Consider the following 17,047-nt stretch of genomic DNA (forward strand, 5'->3'; position numbering starts at 1 on the left):
GAGAAAATACCCTTACGGACTAAGAAGCTATTACTTAAAAGGAGACAAGAAATGATAGAAATGGAGAGGAGAAACCCATCTGGACAAAGGACAGGTTTGAGAGATAGAAGACAAGCAAGTTTTAGAGATAGGACCGAAGATGGTAATAACACAGTAAACATTTATTGAAGACTTACTTTGTGACAGATTCTGTTCTAAGTGCTGTATATATAAACATGTACCTTATTTCATTGAATTTTAAGAACTATCCTTTTGCCTCTCATTGAAATACCAGGAACTAGCACACAGGTGCTCAGTAAATATTTATTGAATGAATCTTCAAAGTAACTACTTTTAGGAAACTCTAGGTCATATAGCTCAAGTCCAAGAGATTCAGCTCCCACAGCCCTCTTGTTTTATTACTTAACAGCATTTATCTCTGAAGTTATCCTGTTTATTTCTTTGCTTTTTAAATTCTCTCTCTCGTTCGCTGTTAGCATGTAAATTCTAGGAGAGCAGAGCCTCATTCATTATGTTTAATGCTGTACTTGCAGTGTCTGGAACAATACATTGGGCATAGGATTAATATTCACTGCATGAATGAAAGAAGAGAACCCAATATTTCACCTTTCAGAAGAACTGTATGATTTCACTCACTTAAAATCCCTGGAGTAGTCAGATTAACAGAGACAGAAAGTGAATGGTGGCTGCCAGGAGCTGGGGGGAGGGAAAATTGGGGAGCTGCTGTTTAAAGGGTACAGAGTTCTGCAAGATGAAGAGAGGTCTGGAGAGTGGGTGTGCACCAATATGGGTGTACTTAACATTAGTGATCCAGATACTTAAAAATGGTTAAGATGGTAAATTTTGCCATGCATGTCTTTTCACAAATTAAAAAAAAAAGCAGACTGAAAAAAAGAAAACTCTTGATAGTACAACACATGCCTCATTTTAAAGAATCAAGATCCTCAAGTGAATGATTCAGTTAAGTCAAGTGAAAGCACAGAGTAGGTATAAAGGAATAGGGGTGTAAACCAAAACGGGAACAGCCAGCACCACAAACAACCTGTATTATGGAGGACAAAGGATCAAGCACACACTTTGGTTTGGGTCTCTTGATGGTTGTTTTGCAAAAACACTTTCTTCGATGGCTTTTAAATGTGGTGTATATTCCTAAGCATTTTACACAAATCTCTATAGAGACTGAGGACTTCGGAACCGCTGATGCTTATCCAGTCAGGCTGATTAGATCGGGCTGTTAAAGAGAAACTGCTGCTGTGCAACGACATTTATTACACATCCTGCAGACACTGACCTGTCTACGCGCAGCCGGCAGACAATGCTTAGAGCGTCCACAACTCCCTCTTCTTTCAACTGTCGACAGCCGATGGATGTAGCAATAAAACAGCCCGTCCTGCCGATTCCCGCACTGAAAAGACAAGACAAGGAATGTAAAAGTGGAGGGAAAAGTTAGAAAAGATGAAATATATTCTTTTAAAAGACACTTTTAAATCTGAAACAACAGCCAGGATTAACAATATCCACAGCTCTCCTGGGCTGAGCTCTACAAAGCTGGCCCTGAGCTAGGTCTGAAACTCCATACATTCTGTCACTTAGTTAAATGCAGTCAAATGAGTGGGGTGGTGGGAAAATAGTGAAGAAGGCATCATAATTAGTCTACAGAGAGTAATTAGGGGCTAAGTTTAGGTAAGGTACAGCCACTAGAAAGGAGGGGAAAAACAGACACATCACAAACATGAATTTGGAGGATGAGCTGCATAGTGAGAAAAACAGAAAGTCAGAGATGGCTCAGTTTGGAGGATTGAAAGGATAGTAGTGCCAGAAAGGGGGAATTCTGGAACAAGGGCTGATTTGAGGGAGAGAGAGGGAAGTTTGGTCTCGAGTACGCTGATGTTGGAAATTCAAGTGAGGAGAGAGGCTGTGGCATGAGGTACATATTTCTGTCATTTATATCTGGCTAATAGTTGAATAGAAACACCATCTGTCCAAGAGGGTTACATGTTCACCTGCCTTGGACAGTATATCATCGACAAGCCCTCTTCTCTTTCTCTCTCTCTCTTTCTGACTCTCTTAGCAATTTTAACCACTAATAGTCTTTATGTAAAGTTCTTTCAAACTTACATCTTAATTCCCTCAATTTCTCCCCCTAACTCTAGATCCCATTCCATCTCCCAGCCGGAACTCTTGATGTTACTATTTTGCACTCCCTTCAGTTTGTGCATGTATCTAAATTCAATGTATCTAAAACAGAATTCATTATTTTTTCCCACAATGGCATTACAAGTTAGTGGGTAAGTTTTCCAGCCTAGAAATCTTGGAGCCATCATCAACATCTCCCCCTCTCTCACCTCCTACATCCAATCTGTTACCAATTCTTGTTTTCCACCTCTACTGAGCTTTTGGGATCTATGCTTTCTTTTCTATAAACTGTGCTCACGTTTTTGATATCTCCCTACTTCATGATTAGCAATGATCTCATGGTTTGCAAGTGTCAAGTTGTTGCCTGGATACACACAGCTGCTAGGTTCACCTTCATCAACTAGGGACCTGGTCATATCACTCTCTACTCAGAAACCGCAGATGGCTCCCAATAGTTACAGCATGATGTCTAAGCTCCCTAGCATGGTATTCATGACTTTGCATCATATGAATGTGACTAACTTTCAAGCTCTATGTCTTTGTACTCTCCTTCTGGTCCCCTTGGGCCGATTTTTTCATTTACACAAATCATTGCAAAAAATGACTTTTATTTTCCAATTTTCCTTTCTGTGTTAATGGCATTTCGTCCATCAGAAATGCTCTTCCTATACCACCTTTTAAAACAAACATTGGTCATTTTAAAGATTGTGATCAACGTTATTCCAATTTTTAAAGATTTTCTTCATTCCTCATGGTTTGAATTCATAGTTCCTCTCTTGTCACTCAAATAGCATTGAGTTCTCATATTTGGCACTTACTTCTTACTGAATGTGAGAGCAGAGGAATCTAGAGGTAGAATGAGTCTCTCTTAGCTGAAGTGTCTATAAAGAGTTTGTTTCATTAAAGCGTTAGGATTTGAATGTACTCTATAGATAGCAGGCATTTGGGGTATCATAAGTGACAGAATATTCCATGTATGAGGAGGCTATTAAGAAGGAATTGCTGAAGAACAGGACATACAATGTGTGACAATGAGTAGACTAACTTGGCTTGAAGAAACAGTTGTTTTAGAGAAGTAGTGGCAAATAAGACTAATACACTGGCATTTATAAAGGATCACATATGGAAAGCTAAGAGGTCTGGACTTCATCCTCTAAAAGAGGTATTCCTTTTTTTTTAGAATTTGATGAAGACTATAATTTTTCACTCCCCAGAAAAATACACAGAACTTGATGCACTCAAAATTGTTCAAGTATTTTAAGGAGTTCACTGACCCTTGCAGTTCACCTATAGATACAGTCACAGCAATGGGATGCCACTGAGAAGTTTTGAGTAGGGACTCTGTGTGATAAAAGAGGGTTTTAGGGATATCATCCAAGAGACATGCATAGGGTAGGCCATGGCGGGGTGGGGCAAGGGGAAGTGGGTGTGTGTGTGCAATTAGCCTACTCCTTCTCAAATACATGAATGAGGTCATTAGGCCTGAACTTGGGTAGTTGGACAGGAAGTGATGATTGTGGGAGAAGCTTTGAAGAGAAAGCCAATCTGGTGACTGATTAGATACTGAGGTTGGAAATGAAAGAAGAGCCAAAGATAACTGTCAACATTAGATGTTAAGTGCCTGGTAAAAAGCTGTTCTCATTTTTAGAAATGATTCTTAGTCCTCAGAAGGGGAGCTGGTTTTATAAGGGAAGTGGTTAGTTCATTTGAGATATCCTGAGTGTTTTATAATTTTGGGTGGGGGACAGTTCCTAAAACATGGCCCATTAGGTTGTTTTTCCTCACCCCGAAGCTAAGTTTAGAACAAGGCTTCATGCTAGAAACTAGATAATGATGCCTTTGGATAAATAGACATATAGTAGATTTTACTCTTTAATTAAACCACCAAGTTTCAAAAAAGGATGCTAAAATTATAATAAAAAATAATATATTTTATGTATTAAAAATATCATCCAAATCTATCTTATAAGACTTACGAGGTTAAATAAAGCAATGTAAATTACTTTGAGAAAGTATGGAGAATAAATGGCTGGGTATACAAATAACTAAAAATATTTGCTTTAGTTAGGGTACACCAAAAGGGGAAAAAGGGGGTTGGGGTATCAGTATGAGCAGGGAGATTTCAGTCAGGCACTAGAGAAGGGAACTGCCATGGACAGCTGCTGCTTTTGTGTCCTAGTCCCTCCGTGACCCCATGTTCTGGAAACAGCACTTTGTCTTCCATTTGGTGAACTACCACTTGCCTGCTTCCCACCTCGTAGATTTATTTCCATTTGTTTTTCATGTGATAACTTTTAAAATAGTTGACTGTTTTTCACCAAATCTGACATAATAATAAATGTTATCAACATATAGTTCAAGTCTAGTTCAGGTACCCTCTTGAAACAACAAAATAACCATTGATAATTAGAAAAAATCTGTCATTCCTAGTGTACATGAGAGTGATGAGACTAAATGAATTAACATGTTTCAAGGTAGAGGACTAAATATACTCTCTTGCTCCCTGAGCCATTTATTTCAAAGTAGTATTTTCTCTATTGTGTAATGGCTGCATGCTGAAAATGCCTTAATAATAACACTTCACTTCTGTAAAGCCTAACCTTGAACAAAACTCTATTAGAAAGTCAACCAATTTTAATAAATACTTAATTTGCCAACATAGTCAAAACCAGGGTGCCAAATTCAACTCTTACCTGCTCTATGACTTAACAAAGGATGGGCAGTTGCTTAGGTAGAAAGGACAGTTGATCCCTTACCTGCAGTGGACAACCACAGGCCCTCGGCCCATGGAAATAAGTCTATCTTCTTCTACCTCCAGCATAAGCTGCAGAAGGGGCTGGGCGCTGTCTGGAGTCTTGTGGTCAGGCCATGAGGTATACCAGTAATGCTTCACATGTTGGGTGTGACTTCCTTGCTGAAAATAGCAATAGCCACCAAATGCTTCATTTACTGGTGGAACCAAAAGTCATCCAAACCGCAATACTGAATGTCTTTTATCATCCCCAAAATGCTGGCAACTTATTTCTGGGTGGAAGAAAAAATCTAGGGAGATTTTTGAAGAACACGCTTTCACCTTGAGGAAATTTTACTGTAAATATGCTAATGTTAAAAGTTGGCAGTCTTGCCTCTATTAGATGAGAATTAAATATTTAACATGGAAAATGTATGTGAAACATGAGAAATACATGTTTGTAACTTGTTATAATAAACATAATGGTAAGTGAAAATACAGCCAAGAAAGAATTAGGATATAGTGGGTTTCCTGCTCTTTGACCGTTCCAGACAGGTTATTACAAACATATTGAATGATTCAAGAACACTTAATTTTATACTCAGTCACTCAAATACTTGTACACTCATCTCAAGTCCTAGTTTTTAACAGCAGTGAGGAGATGCAGTAGTAAAGAAGCTACAAGGGGTGCCTAGATTAGACACTTTGAGCATCTATGTGCATCATCTCAAGACTCAGAGCCTTGCTGGGGCCGGGCAGGGGCAGAACTCAGGAAATGTGGGGAAAAACAGGTTTGGGTCAGTGCTTTCCTATCCTAAACTTCCCACTGGAAACCCTCAGCACCGCCCTGCCTCTCCTCGTTGGGTCTGTGATGATTCTGTCCCATCAGGGAGGCTCCAGGTAGGACTGATAACTTTGGGATGATTGCTCTCTAGGAGGAAAAACTATGGGGCAACCTTCTTCAGCACTGGCTGCCGGTAACTTTAAAAAGATAACTTTTCTATGACATAATCTGGTCTGGGGAAAGTCCCTATAAATTACTGTAACTCCAAGTTTGGGAAGATCTCACCAACACTTCAGGCTTGTCTTGCCTCCCACTGACACCCACAGGCACAGATTTTTCTCTTTCACAGTTTCCAGGCCTTACTTAAAGCTGCTTAGACCAAAATGACATTAAAGAAAAAATTCAGTAGTCTCCAGCACAAGCCTTTAGTTAAAGGCATTCAAAAGGTTAACTCAGAGATGTTTTATTTATGCAGATTAGGTCATTACATCCTACTTAGTGAATTTCCTGAATATCTATGGATATTAACTTAATCATTACTAACAAAACAATAACTGACAACAACGAAATATGAGGGATGATTGTAATTGCTCTGATCTTGACATTATTTACTTTGTTTGAATTGGATTCATACTACTTATTATGATAAATAATTTCAAAGTAGAAATGTAATCCTCTAACCTTATTCAGGTAGCTCTAGCTACAAAATCTACCTTTAAGACGAGGTTTCGAATGGTGTAGTTAGCACATTCATTGACGTTGATAACTAGAACCTCAACTTTCCCATATATTCCTCTCTTTTCTGGCCAGTAGAGCACACATTTCTGGAGGAGGAGAAGGAAGAACACAGCAAAGATCAATGGTTTCCATTGCCTTGAAGCACTTTTCATTCAAACATCTCAAAGAGTTCTTAATTAATTAAAAAAATCAATTAGCAATTTTACAATGCTGTAAATGTACTAAAACTGTAGAATTGTACATTTCAAACAGGCAACTTTTATGGTATATAAATTATATCTCAATTAAGTTTTAAAAATAAAATATCAGACTTTACATGTGCCTGTTAAACCCTGTTGCTTTAATCTCATACACAAAAAAAATAATTGTAAAGGTAAAATTTCCCAAAATCCCACATAGAAATGAAAAGATGAATGAGGCAATTAAGATCCAAAAATTAGAGTTTTTCATTATCATGTGATCACTGGAAATAAAGGAATGATTTCTCATAATTCCTGTGTTAAGCCAAGTGTCTAATAGGAGTAGCTGTAATGTGTTAAGTGCCACAGAAGGAAGTTTCCCTTGTATGCAAAGCAGATGCTATTATCGTTAATACATCAGTGGTATTACATTTTTCCAGGACCAAATGATCTTTTCACCTATGGGTCCATTGAAATAAAAGTAAAACAAAATTAAAAAAAAAATGTTTTTACAATGGATCCTCTTTGAAGTTTAATAAGTGTAATAATAATTATACTGTAAGCAAGGCATTATAATGTGGTTATGGTCCAGGCTTTGGAGCCAGAGAGCAGGGGTTCAAATTTTAGTTCCACCACTTATCAGCTATAACCCATAAGTAAGATGTATTGACTCTCTAGCCTCAGTTTCCTCATGATTTAATACAAAGAAAGATGTATTACAGGAGAAAGCCAGGCATACAATAGACATTCAAAACATTCAAAACATGTTGTTATTATTGTGGAGGCTATTATATTTTATAACTACTGGATTATAGATCTTTTATCTAAAATGATTAGAACATTACTTAATTAGATTACACATTAAATTATATTTAGCATCATACTAAGCTACATTATTAAAAGAAAACTTCAAAATGAGATTCAAGTATACCTACAAGCTGATACTATTATTTTGCCTTTTAAATAACTGCATGAAACTATTAATATTTTTACCACATATTTTAATGATCGAAATTGGAAAGTGTGAAACTTGATGTTTTATTTCAAATGTCCGTGGAAGCAATGTTAACTTTAGAAACATTGTTTAAGTAGAACTTGTTTTCTTCCAAACACACTTGAACATTTAAAGAGAAATTCCTTAGCTTGTTGCCTTCATCAAGACCTTTTTGTACTCGGGACAGGACACTTGCTTCTTCACATTTATTTCAACAGCATATGATCACACTTGAAAAAAACTGAGAATTTATAGATTCAAAAGAGCAGCACAAGAATCACAAAATTACAGAACTAAAGGAAAAAGCATGTAAAGTATCAGAAACACACCTCCAGGGAGCTCTTGCTAAGGACCAAATGCCCCACACGCTAGGGCCCTGAGGAAGGTCGCTGCCGGGTGGAAGTGCCGCGTCTTCCATCCATTACGATAAAAACACGTTTGCATCGTCTGTGTTCTGGTCCTTTTCCAGAGTAAATCGGTTTCACCTGTTTACATGCCACCCCTACGCCCAAGACTGTCAGACTATCGGACTAGCGGCATACTCTGGCTCACATAACATGTACGTTAAGAAAAGAAACCTTTTAAAAATAGACGGATTTATTTCCCTCCTCATTTATGAGTTGCACCCAATGCCTAAAATATCCTCGATTTGTTAAAGAGAATCATACTAACCAATTTGCCTAGTTTCTTTCAATGAAGCATCAATTATTTCACTGCCAGATCCGAGCTATTGTGTACCTTAAAACCCATGCCTCCCGGATGAATCCAAGAAGAGTGACCAAGAATCTTGAAACAGACATTGAACAAAGAAAGAGGCACTCAGTGGTCCAGCGGTCTGGCATACATGCCCCATTGTCTGTGATCAGACCTGAGCCCCTTTGGGAAGGTAGCTCCTGAAACCAGCAGTAAAAGCTGGGGTTCAGGAGCTCGCACCCCGACGCTTCACAGTATTTGAACAGGCTTAATGCACCTACGTGATCATGGAAGTGCTGCTTGTTCTCTCCCAAGCTTGCCGGGGCCCCTCTTGAATGTTTTTCTTGACTCTTAACCAAAAACGCAATTGGCAGTACGCTCTCAGTAGACAATGTAATGTGACTTGCTCATTCAAACAACCCTTAATTAGCATCCCATCTCCTTTCTGAGACACACAATAGCTTATTTTTACACACAGTATCCATTTTTTCCCCCTTTTAGGAGAACGTAGAAAAAGAGACCTGGTAAGTGTGGGTGCTTTTTGAATATGAAGTGGGGAGAGCTGCAAATGTAGTCGTTTCTAAGAGCACAAGTTCACCGTTCACATTATTTTCGTGAACAGCTTTTTAGGGTTTCTCTATTGTGGTGCTAACAATGATATGAAAGAGACAGAAAATGTAAGGAAAGAAAATGCTCTCTTACAGATAATACTTTGAAAGCACACTGATTGTAGGTAATTCTTTTAAATACCATGCTATCTAGCAGAATAGAACCTCAAATCATCACTATTCTGCTAAGTGGGCTGATCCCTTCAGTAAAATGATATATTATTCCAAGAATTTATAATTTGGAGGGAAAAGACATTTTCATAGGGTCCTGTGTGTCCTGTGCAAACAAGTAATTACTGAGTCTTGACTATAAAGATTCTGTATGTTAACCAATTTTTTGTAATCAGTGGTTTTATAGCAAAAGTAGAATGCAATGCAAAGTAATGCAAACTCATATTTTTATTATCTTGTTTTTCTTTGACCCTCCCTCTGGCACCACAACTTTAATGCTATTTGCATATATAAAAGGAGGTCTAGCTAGTATTCAGTTGACTGAAAAACAAATCTTTTTAAAGTTCATACCCTTTTAAATTCTAAGCATTTAAAAGCAAAAAGATTTTGCTCTATGAACTAAAGACCTGTATCATCATATAGAAAGTGGCTCTAATAAATGAAAAGAAGATGCTTAGGTTCATTTGGGTTATATTAAAGAGGGAGAGAATTGGCTAGATTGTCTGCAAATATTACTACTGTAGTTACTGTTATTTCTGGTGTTCCAACTAAATACTACTAACATAGATGCAGCAACTGAATATTAAGTGTCTTCACCAACATAACACTTAATTCCTTCTTGACTCAATCATTCAAGTTCAGTAATGGGAAATCAGTAAAGACAACTGAAGTCAAATCAGGTACAGGTGAGACAATTATAAAAGTTAGAGCAGAGTTTGAAAATCTAGACAGGATTCTGCATTTATATTGTTTTATAAACTTTTCTACTTTAAAGAAACTGAAATGGAACATTTTGATGTATAAAGGGAGTGACTGACACAGACTATATGATCTAGAACTCCAGCTTCAGATCAACACTAAAAAAAAAAGATTGAGAGCTACTATAATAATGAACAAAATTCAAGATGAATAAATGTATATATTTTAAGATAAAATATTAGGGTTTTCCTTGTGTGTGTGTGATTTTCCACTCTTTTTTTGATTAGTGTCAAGAGAGCTTCTAAGTATAGTTAGAAGTAAAGCAGGCTACAGCCATTGAATATAACCTAGCAGATTATAAATTAGGGTGCAAAGTTATATTTGGAAAATGAACATATTTACAAGGACAGATGAGTGATTTTGCTTCGGGGTTGTCAGTCTCTGATTTCAGGCCACCTTTAACTGCTTGGGCAGCATGACTGCCAAATCCCTGTTCACAAAGGAAATGGGATTAGGGACCAGGCTGCCTCCCTAGATGATGTAATATCTAATTCTGATCCTCCAGGGTTTACTGGTCATCAAGTCTCCACTCTCTATGTCACCATGTCCAACATTCCCTTCCCCAACCTGGTTTGGACTTTCTGGTTTTGGGATTCGGTTTACTTGTCATTTGTTTTTTCATTCTTGGCACAAAGCATGAATCCTCTTGTCTACTGCACAGTTAACAGTCTGACCTCTAAATTGAGCATGACTCCTACATTATAGTGCCAATCCATACTTTCAAATTGGCCAATCCTTTGAATGAACAGATTTAACACATTTAAAAAAAAAATTTAAACCAGATCAGAATGCCTTGCCTATCTCCTCTTCCCTTCCTAAAGAGAGTGGTTAGAGATGTTAATCTGGACTGTAAACATTTCTTCACACCATTCTCTGGCCCGAGTCCCTGCTTGCACTGGACCCTATTCTTCTTCCCCGCAAAGGCAGGAAGACTTGGGGAGAGTATATAGCATGGGGAGGAGGAGTTGCTTCCCCTCCTTGGGCCTTGGTGCCCTTATTGGTAGTAGGGTCTACACATACACTTGCCTTCAAGAGTAATTTCTAAGCACACTGTTAGTGCTCATAACATTAGTAATTCAGAAGCTCAAACAGCCCAGTGTTTAGACTTTCTATGTATATTTGATGAACTTACTAGATTGCCTAAATTGAACTCTAAATTTTTTAGCATATTATAAATGACAGAGAAGATGTATTTTCACTTTATGCATTTAGAATAGAACAGCATGATTAACATTTTGTTACTAAGGTGTTCTATCAGAAAAATTCATTTTCCCTCCAAATGAACAGCTTAAAAAGGTGATCTTTATTTTTAGTATAATTTACTTATCTGTTGAGTAGACAATCTTTCCCATCTGAGTACACATCAGATTTAATGATGAAACTTAAGATAAATGCGGGATACACCAAATATTTATATTGCAAAAAAGATTTTGGGTATATTTAATTAATCAAAGTCTTCTATAGTAGCTGTGATTTGATTTAATGAAGTCATTGCTTATCTTCTTTTGTGTTCCTTAGATTCTTATAGGCTGCCATCCACAAATTTTAAAATATTTATATTAGCTATTAAGAATAGGAACTAATATTATCACAGCACCTTTAACTATACAAAGAATTACCTATATGTGAAATATTTCTTAATCTCTTCCAACATCTTTGCAATTTAAGGAGCCATATTATTGCCATTTTAAAGAAGGTAAAATTCAGAATTAAAATCCAACCAAATTCTAATATTAAATATCTTGTAATGATGTACCAGTTGCCTCAGTAAATTATTTCTAAGCAACAGTTACATCTTTGACCTTATCTCCTATCACTCTCCCCTCTGCACATTGGACTTCAGCCACGATGGCTTTCTAGCCTTTTCTCAAACACCTCAGGAAAACTAGCGTGTTTTCACCAGCTAGACGTGCCTCCTGCCAGATCTGTCTTTGACTAACTCCCTCACCTGCTCTGGTCAAAGATGGCCACGTGACCACTGGATTTTCTTACAAACTGTCTCCCAGCTCTTACTCTGCCAGATGTTTCCTTTTTTTTCCTAGAGCACCTAATGCTTTGTAATTGCATATAATATTTGTTTTGTTTCTTGTTTACTGTTATCTTCCCCTGTTAGACTGAAAACGCCATGCAGGGAAGGCTCTTTGTCCATTTCTGTCAATGCAGATATAATGTAAGTGTCTGCACCAGTGGGTAATAGACAGTTGATAAATATTTCTTCAGTGGATGAGTAAAGGTACACAAGCATATACAGAATTATGTATTTTATAAAGAGGAACTATACACGGACTGTCATCAAGGTTAGCTGGCGATTCCAGATTCTGAAGATGATGTACAGTTAGATACATTTCTGGAAAACACATTGGGAAAACATTCTTTCAAAAGTTTACCCCATTTGGCTGGGTAATTTCACATCTGAAAACATACTTCAATGAAATAATTAGAGATGTGGATAAAAAATCTGAAACAATCTAAGGGCTATTAATAAAGATGTGGTTACATACATTTTAGCATCCAGTTTTAGCATCCATTCTAACAGTTAAACATTCTAACAGTTACTTAAAATCATATTTTTGATGAATTATTAATGGCATGTAGAACACTCAAAATATGTAGACAGCAGAACATACAACTGAGTACAGAACCTTATTTTTTTCTCTTCATATACATTTTGTACATTGCCATGAAGTCAGCCACCATTTGTCCAATCTCTCTCTCAGTTGTACATTCTCCAAAGCTCTAGACTCTTATTTCTAACTGCAAAGTAGACTTCACCACCATCCAAAGGTTTCCAGGACTCCTCAAATTTAACATATTAAAAATGGGACTCATTTCTTATCTCACAACTCTTCCCTTTCTGTCCATCTAGGTTCATGACATCACCTTCTTCTACTCAGTCTCCAAACCAGAAATCTTGAAGTCAGATTCTCTCTTGTCTTCACATTCAGTTAGAAACTAAGCCCTGTGACTTCCTTTCTGGAAGGCCTTTTAAGTCTGTCCCTTGTCTCAATATGTTCTGTCATTGCCTTGATTCTGAATTCTGAATTCATCCCTTTACCTACACTGTCACCACAACTTCCACTAACCTATTTCCCTGCTTCCCCTTGTTTTTCTCAAATCCAGACCCTATATTTTGTCACTAATCATGTTCTTGATACACAAACGGCATTGTTAGCCTACTGAAAAAACATCTTTAGTGGCTCCCTGCTGCCTATACAAGGAAGCCAAAGTTTTTTGTTTTCTTCCTCCCTCCCTCCCTCTCTCTTTCCCTTTCTTTCTTTCTTCCCTCTCTCTTTCCTTCTTTCTTCCTTCTTTCTTTCCTTCTTTCTTTCTTTCTTTCTTCCCTTCCTTCCTTCCTTCCTTCCTTCTTTCTTTCTTTCTTTCTTTCTTTCTTTCTTTCTTTCTTTCTTTCTTTCTTTCTTTCTTTCTTTCTTTCTTTCTTTCTTTCTTTCTTTCTTTCTTTTTCTCTTTCTTTTCTCTCTCTTTCCTCTCTTCTTTTTCTTTCTTTCTTTCTTTCTTTCTTTCTTTCTTTCTTTCTTTCTTTCTTTCTTTCTTTCTTTCTTTCTTTCTTTCTTTCTCTTTCTTTTCTCTCTCTTTCTTTCCTCTCTTCTTTTTCTTTCTTTCTTTCTTTCTTTCTTTCTTTCTTTCTTTCTTTCTTTCTTTCTTTCTTTCTTTCTTTCTTTCTTTCTTTCTTTCTCTCTCTCTCTCTTCTCTTTCTTTTCTCTCTTCTTTTTCTTTCTTTCTTTCTTTCTTTCTTTCTTTCTTTCTTTCTTTCTTTCTTTCTTTCTTTCTCTTTCTTTTCTCTCTTTCTTTCTTTCTTTTCTTTCTTTCTTTCTTTCTTTCTTTCTTTCTTTCTTTCTTTCTTTCTTTCTTTCTTTCTTTCTTTCTTTCTTTCTTTCTTTCTTTCTTTCTTTCTTTCTTTTCTTCTTTTTTTTTTTCTTTCTTTCTCTCTTTCTTTCTCTTTCTTTTCTCTTCTCTTTTCTTTTCTCTTCTCTTCTCTTCTCTTCTCCTTTTTCTTTTCTTTTTTAAAACCATGGTCCTATATTCTTGGGCACAGTTTAGCATTCCAGCCTCATCTCCCTTCACTCCCTTCACTATGCTACGTGAGCTCCAGCCACACCAAAGGACGGTTCCTCATCTGCCTTTGTTTGCTGTCCTTTTGCCTGTATTACCTTCCCTTGTGTACCTACTCACTCTACAGGCCCCTGTTGAAAAGCTCAAAGGCATCGTATGAACTATTTGGTCAGATACATGTCATTCAAATCCATCTTTTCTGTAATTTTATCAGATGCAGTAAGGAATAGAATGAAGGAAGAGAAAGCTTAAAATGTGATAACTTTATTTAGCTTTTTGAGGTTAAACTGTTTGCAAACTGCTGAATAGGTCAAAGGGTGAAATGGGATTTAAAAGTATTTAAGTCACATAACTTAACTCAGGTGAAAGAGGTATATAAATATCAAGAAAGAATAAGGCTGTGTTCACTACTTGAAAGAAGTATTTTGCTAGGTCACATCACCAAATAATTCCCTCACTTTAGTGAAAGATAATTCAGTGTCTTATGATTCTGAGGCCAAGAGTGGGTCACTTGCCTTCTAATGTCTTGTGTCCTGATCTGGTGCATTATTATGTTGGGGCAATGATTAAGTGCATGGACTTTGGAATCAAAACAAACCTGAAGTTAACTTTGGACTCCATCACTCTCTAACTTTGAGGATTTAGCAAATGCCTTAACCTCTCTGAGCTTCAGGTTTCTCATAATATAAGGATAGGAAGACCTACTTTGTAGAGTAAGAGTGAAAATTAACTGAATTTATGTATGACCTATGTTTAGCATATACATACAATAAATGGTAGTGGGTAGAAATAAATATTCAATAAATGGCAGTGGGCAGAAAATATCTTCCACAGTACATATATGATCGACATTTACAGCTACTTCCCTTCAAGTGGAAAGAGAGGGGGAACAGGTAACCTCCAGAGGACATTTGGAAGCATGCAAATGCTTCTTGCCAGTTTTTGGACTGATCTCTCTCCAGCTTTGCCGGTTTAGACCCTGTGTCTCCACTAAGAATGCAGTAGTTTATGTTAAAAGAGTTGGAACACTGTGAGTTCAATATTCTCTGAAGAGGAAGTCCCTTCTTCTTGAGATTTATCTAAATGAAGAATTCAAATTTATCAGCAATAAAATCTCTTCTCTTTTCTTAGAATATAAAATAACTTATTTTTCAGCTCTATTCAACATTTTTTTGGTGTGTCCTCGTTTTATAAAAAGCAACTGTGAGAATATTGGGATTATTAACTAGGAGCTAGCAATTATTCATAGGAGCTAGCAATTATTCATTTATTTATTAGAAAGTAGAAAAGTTCATGAAACTATAAAGCCTGGGAATTCTAAAGAAATTCATTTTTGGGGGAGGAAATGATTTTTGTCAATTCCAAACAATGACAGTTAACACAATTGAAAGTTGGCACATTTTTGGTAAATAGTATTTTCCTGGTAGTATGAAGTCTGTTGCATATTTCTTTTGAACCAGATTTTCTCAGTATCATTTTGATCTTTAAGACATCAAAGTTTTCTCTGTAGTATTATATTTAAGATTTTGGAGGGCCTGAATGAAAAGAAAATTTTAATTCTAATTTAATGAGTAAATCAACAATTGAAAAAAGTCAGACCCTTTACTTCAATGTTTGGGATTGTGACTGGTACAGGGAAATACATGGAGCAAATTACACATGGAAAACATGTAACCTTCCATGTTTAACTTTGATATTTCCAGAAGATATATCTTAGATATTTAAAAGACAAGAGACTAAAAATGGTAAGGAAAAATAATGCCACTCCAATTTCTGAATTATGCAAAGAGAAAAATAAAAACCTCAATCATCCTTTAGTGTGGTCATTATTTTAAAAAAATTTCTAGCTTTAAAGAGATCCACTCAGCTCTCCTGTGGAGAATGTGAGCTCTGAGAATGGTACCAACAGGTTAGCCCCTAGTCCGATGCACTTGAAAGAGAAAGAACAAGAGGGGCTCTATTCCTTGGCAAACTCAGCATGGAGAGTTCTGTGCATTGTCCGGGAACGAACTCAGCATCACTTTGAAATACATATTTATCTCATAGGTCTGCTGGAATGACAACCTTCATCTTGGGGACAGAGGAAAAGACTAACTGTTGGTGCTTTGGCGTATTTGTCAATCGTCCATTCATCCCTATTGGACTTCTCTGAAATATATCATATAGTAGCTCAACCTCAAGGGACTGCTTTCTGCCTAACCAACCATCTTAGCTGCTTATGTATTGATGAAACCCTGATTTGAGAACAAGTTAAAGCACTAAAAGCCTCTTTCTGACTTTTCCTACAGAAGTTACCAATACAGCATAAGATTTGAGGATTGACATGTTCAAGACAACAAAAATTATAATTTAGCTTACACAGTAATGACAGCTCATTCTGTAATCCTTGAGAGGGATTTTCACACATGCTTTGTCAAGGGTTAATCCTTAATAAGAATGTAACACTGACAAGTACATAATGTTTTCTGTGGGAAATATAATGTATTGGTTTCAAAACTTTTATATACTTACATTAGAATAATTATATAAGTTAGTGCTTTTTCTAAATTGATTTCATATGATTTTACTTTTAATAAAATAAAAAGAATTAGAAAGGATCTGAAGGTGCTTTGAAAAAGCACATCATGACAGGCTATTCAGAAAATTATAATTCAAACCAAAGTGGGCAGGAGTAATACATTCTACTCAGGTCTAGGAAATGTTACATCCTGCAGGGGTTGTAGGTTGTCACTTATTTTCTTTCAACCCTTTGTAGGTATTATTCTACAGATTTTTGGCTTCCTTTGTTGCTATTGAAAAACCATCTGTTAGTCACTTTAACTGGTTGTTAAAATCATCTCTGTAGAAAGGAGGAGCCAAGATGGCGGTGTGAGTAGGGCAGCAGAAATCTCCTCCCAAAACCATATATATTTTTGAAAATACAACAAATACAACTATGCCTAAAAGAGAGACCAGAGGACATAGTACAACAGCCGGGCTACATCTACACCTGCGAGAACTCACCATCTCACGAAGGGAGTAAGATACCAGCCATGACCTGGCAGGACCTGAGCGCATCCCCCACCTCAGCTCACTGGCGGGAAGACAGGAGTCAGAGCAGGGAGGGAGTGGCAGCACAGGACTGCTAAATAACCAGCCATAGTAACCCACACCGGGAGTGTAGACACACATTGCACGGTGTGT

The 17,047-nt window shown here is 36.9% G+C and overlaps 1 protein-coding gene across 6 annotated transcripts in view; it reads right to left on the reverse strand.

The window, feature by feature from the left end:
* PTPRR (protein tyrosine phosphatase receptor type R) overlaps window positions 1-17,047 on the reverse strand; it is a 236,929-nt gene that overhangs the window by 14,999 nt on the left and 204,883 nt on the right. For all 6 annotated transcript variants that reach the window (XM_073215597.1, XM_037000349.2, XM_037000347.2 and 3 more), the window contains 3 exons: window positions 6,365-6,475; window positions 4,893-5,050; window positions 1,292-1,405 (listed from right to left, as the gene is read on the reverse strand). In XM_073215597.1, coding sequence (XP_073071698.1) covers window positions 1,292-1,405; window positions 4,893-5,050; window positions 6,365-6,475 — 383 coding nt within the window. The remainder of the gene's footprint in view (window positions 1-1,291; window positions 1,406-4,892; window positions 5,051-6,364; window positions 6,476-17,047) is intronic.

The sequence above is a fragment of the Manis javanica genome, chromosome 10, assembly GCF_040802235.1.
Source record: "Manis javanica isolate MJ-LG chromosome 10, MJ_LKY, whole genome shotgun sequence".
NCBI lineage: Eukaryota > Metazoa > Chordata > Mammalia > Pholidota > Manidae > Manis > Manis javanica.